Genomic DNA, 3,706 nt, shown 5'->3' on the forward strand with positions numbered 1-3,706 from the left:
CCACAGAGCTGACAAATGTGCATTTTGTGGGGTTTGGTTTGACGCTTATTTTTATTTTTTTGGCCAGCGGCTCTCAGCCTATTCGACTTAGTGGTCCTGGGCATCACCTGGTCCTCCGGCGTGCGCTGTTGTCCAACCCACTGTGCCACGGCCATCCCTCCTTGCTCTATTGAGCAGAAAAATTTGCCCTTGTAGAAGGCATGACCGGTCTGCCAGTGTCTGGGTTGACCGCACACGTCACAGACCTGGCCAGGGATGCCCCAGCACCTGGACTGCGTGTCCCCCTGCTCCAGAAGGGCGCTGTCCTCGGAGCGTTGTTTTTTTCTCCTCCAAAGGGTCATTTTGCCTGTCCCTGTCTTTCTGCAGGTTCCAGTCGAGGTGGATGGGGCATTTGAGCCCCCCGAGGCCACAGGAACTGGAGAGGGAGAGCTGCTGGGAGACGGCAAACAGGATGGATCCATGTAGGAGCCGCAGGAGCTGGAGAGCGAGGAGCTGGAGGTCTTGTCCATCGTAGTGGGAGACAAGTTTTCAGAAGTTCCCCCTTTCTCTGTGTATATAAGCCCACAGGGTGGGGAAATCTCCTCTCTAGTCAGCCACCCCCACTTAACACCTTGGGGCAGCTTTCCCAGGGTGATCAAAGACATCCTCAGACACTTGAACAGTTGAGCCCGTGTTTCAATCAATTTCAATACACTTCACAGAACAGAACAGAGTGAATGTCATGAACATATAATAAAAAGATTCAAAAATATATGTGTACATATAAATGTCCAGAACTACTGTGGGGACCAGGGGATGGAGGCTCTGGCATGTAGAGTCTGTGGGCTCTGTGGGTTGTCACCCGGCCGGGCTCCTCCTATACAGCTCACCGTGCGCTAAGTATATTAGAAGACAAAAAAGAAAATCTTATCAGACACACTGATCATAAACAACACAAACTAATAAGGTCAACAGATATACAACTGAGTGAAAATAACATATAACAGTACAATTAAACACACTAGACAGAGAAAAACATTAAATAGACCACTAAACTGACCTCTTTTCCTCCTCCAGCTTCCTCCTTTTCTCTGCCTTCCAGTTGTCGACTGAGAGGCCGCCTGCAGCAGTGGAGCAGAAGTGCTCGCCCATGAAGAAGCTGTGCCCATATTGGAGTGTTCTTGGCTGCCGGCACTTGCGGCACTTCTGCACCACTGGCGTCTTCTTCGCCGCAGGTTGACTCTGGGTCATCCAGTCATCGGCGTGCTGTGCATATTGCCTCTCCAGCGCCTCGGCCTCCTGCTGCTTTCTCCGCCACGCGGTGGTACGTGGCACAGAGGGGGCGGCTGCGGTAGGAGCAGGGTCCGGCACAGGTGGAGCACCAGCAGTCGGGGCAGCTGAGGCGCTGGAGGAGGGCACCTCAAACATGGCCAGCTCATACATCGCCGGTGCCAGGGGCCCTCTACTGCTGACCGCCAGACCAGAGGTGTCCCGCGAGAGGTGGAAGTCCAGAGGCTGGTCAGGCTTTACCGGCTGCTTTAGCAGAACCTTCGGGGGTGGGAGGGGCTCTCCGGCGGCCTCGGAGGTGCTGGGTTTCGGCACGGCCACGGTGAGGGTCTGCACCGCCTCGGTCTTGGTGAGCCTCGAGTTCCTGATGAAAAATTAAAACAAAAGAAACAATTACTACTTCCGAAAAATCCTGACAGACATCCATTCGGTCAGTCACAGCGTGACAAGTGAAATGAGGTCTTACCAAAGCCCAAGGGTGCGCCGGTTGACCTCCATCAGCTGTATGGAGGTGTTGTCCTGGAGGGCCTTGCAACTGCAGACATTGTGCCTGATCTGCGTGTAGTCCCTCTGGACGACACCAAAGCGGTTGACCTGGGCGCCCGCTATCTTCTGCCCCGCAGGATGGAGGCGACACAGCTCCCTGAAGACAGCCTCCATCAGGCGGCTGTCATCAGGAGACGCTGCCGCTCCTGAGCCACACCCTAAGACAACACTGCACACAGACGCAGCATGTTAAGAGTTAGACAGAGCAGAGTAAACAAACACAAAACACATTTGTGTTGAATGGATATCTTCCCCCCCCAAAAAAACAGGTTTAAAACCCACATTCACATGTTGGCAACGCTTACCGGTTCACACTGTCGACCCCTGGGGTGTGTGTGGTCCGCACTCTGGACTTAAAGCGTCCCTTGTCCAGCCTGTCCTGGTGACGCGCAGGGAGGGAGATGGGAGCCTTGTCCCTCTCTGACAGTTTCTGCCAGAGGGCGACAATCTCCCCCGCCTGACGCTGCGTCACAAAGGCATCGTGACGCAGCTCCACCAGGGCGCGGGCCAGCCTGCACACGTGCTGGTAGCCACCATGACCATCCGGTCCGATCGCGTCCTAAGAAATGTCATGAACACAAGTCAAGTTTATCAGAGGCAGTTTAAAGTGCCTCTGAGAAAAACAGAGACAATAAAATTCACAAACACATGATCACAGTGACTAAAGGCAATATAGTAACAGCTTACCTCATCATCCTCTTGGGATGGAGCTGGCTGTGAGCCGGAGGTGGACGCGGAGACGGAGGCAGCTGTGTGTGAGGTGGAGGGGGAGGCAGCGTGGGAGGCGGAGGCAGCTGTGTGTGAGGTGGAGGGGGAGGCAGCGTGGGAGGGGGAGGCAGCTGTGTGTGAGGTGGAGGGGGAGGGGGAGGCAGCGTGGGAGGCGGAGGCAGCTGTGTGTGAGGTGGAGGGGGAGGGGGAGGCAGCGTGGGAGGCGGAGGCAGCTGTGTGTGAGGTGGAGGGGGAGGCAGCGTGGGAGGCGGAGGCAGCTGTGTGTGAGGTGGAGGGGGAGGGGGAGGCAGCGTGGGAGGGGGAGGCAGCTGGCGAGGTGGTTGTCCCGCCCAACAAGACATGGTGTGGCACATCATGACAGCGGTCCAGGAAATTGAGGTCGTCCTCCTCGAAGCCCTCATCCTCCTCTTTCTCCAACACGCCCTCTTCCTCATCAGCCTCCTCGCTGCCCTCATCTTTCCCATCTTTCTCCTCGGTGCCCAGGTGCTGCGGCAGTGGGGGTTTGCCTGTCTGCTCGTACAGGTACTGCAACCCGATCAGCTCCCCTGGAAAACACGCACACAGAGACAGACAGACAGACCATTACATCAGTTTACCAGGTGACAGGCTGTGGGACCGCTTCAATAAAATGGACTCGCCCTGATAACTCACCAGTGTACTTCCTGGGCACAGCATAGGTTTCAACCAGCGTCTCAGCCAGGAGTTCCTGGGTCAGCAGGTTGAAGTTGTGCTGGAGCCCGGCACTGTAGCAGCGCGCTGCCGTCCGGTTGCCACCCTCCACTGCTGCCCTGGCACGGTTCTCATTCCACCTGGCCAGGCCCTCCAGCAGGAAGACCTGGAAGTGGAGGGCACTGGTAGAAGTGCCTTGAACAAGAGTGGAGAGGAAATCAAACAATCAATCAAAGTCTATTTAGAGTGCAAATAAAAATCCAATAAAAACAACATAAATAGTGCATCTCAATAAGGTGGCATAGTGAATAGTAAATAAGTTCTAGACACCCAGCTGTTTGCTCTTCCCTTTATCTCCTCCAGCTACAAAATGAAAATGCTTACCTGGAATGAACCGGCACAGGTGGAGGTGAAAGGACTCCAGGGAAGTGGAGCCTCTGGCACACCTGAAAACAGGGAGTATGACCCCTCCCCGGGTCACCTGCCCCGTCTTGGT

General features: G+C 55.3%; 1 protein-coding gene across 1 annotated transcript; it reads right to left on the bottom strand.

Annotated features, from left to right (window-relative positions):
* Positions 1-800: 800 nt before the first annotated feature.
* LOC310770876 (uncharacterized protein) lies at positions 801-3,216 on the bottom strand (the record flags this gene model as incomplete). The annotated part of the gene is made up of 6 exons (XM_083663580.1): positions 801-875; positions 1,040-1,630; positions 1,733-1,981; positions 2,118-2,371; positions 2,500-3,086; positions 3,201-3,216. The coding sequence occupies 6 exons, from the start codon at positions 3,214-3,216 to the stop codon at positions 866-868; spliced, it is 1,707 nt and encodes a 568-aa protein (XP_083519706.1). The 3' UTR covers positions 801-865.
* Positions 3,217-3,706: the final 490 nt, after the last annotated feature.

Source organism: Poromitra crassiceps, assembly GCF_964638095.1.
Source record: "Poromitra crassiceps genome assembly, contig: HAP1_SCAFFOLD_254, whole genome shotgun sequence".
NCBI classification, from domain to species: Eukaryota; Metazoa; Chordata; class Actinopteri; order Beryciformes; family Melamphaidae; genus Poromitra; species Poromitra crassiceps.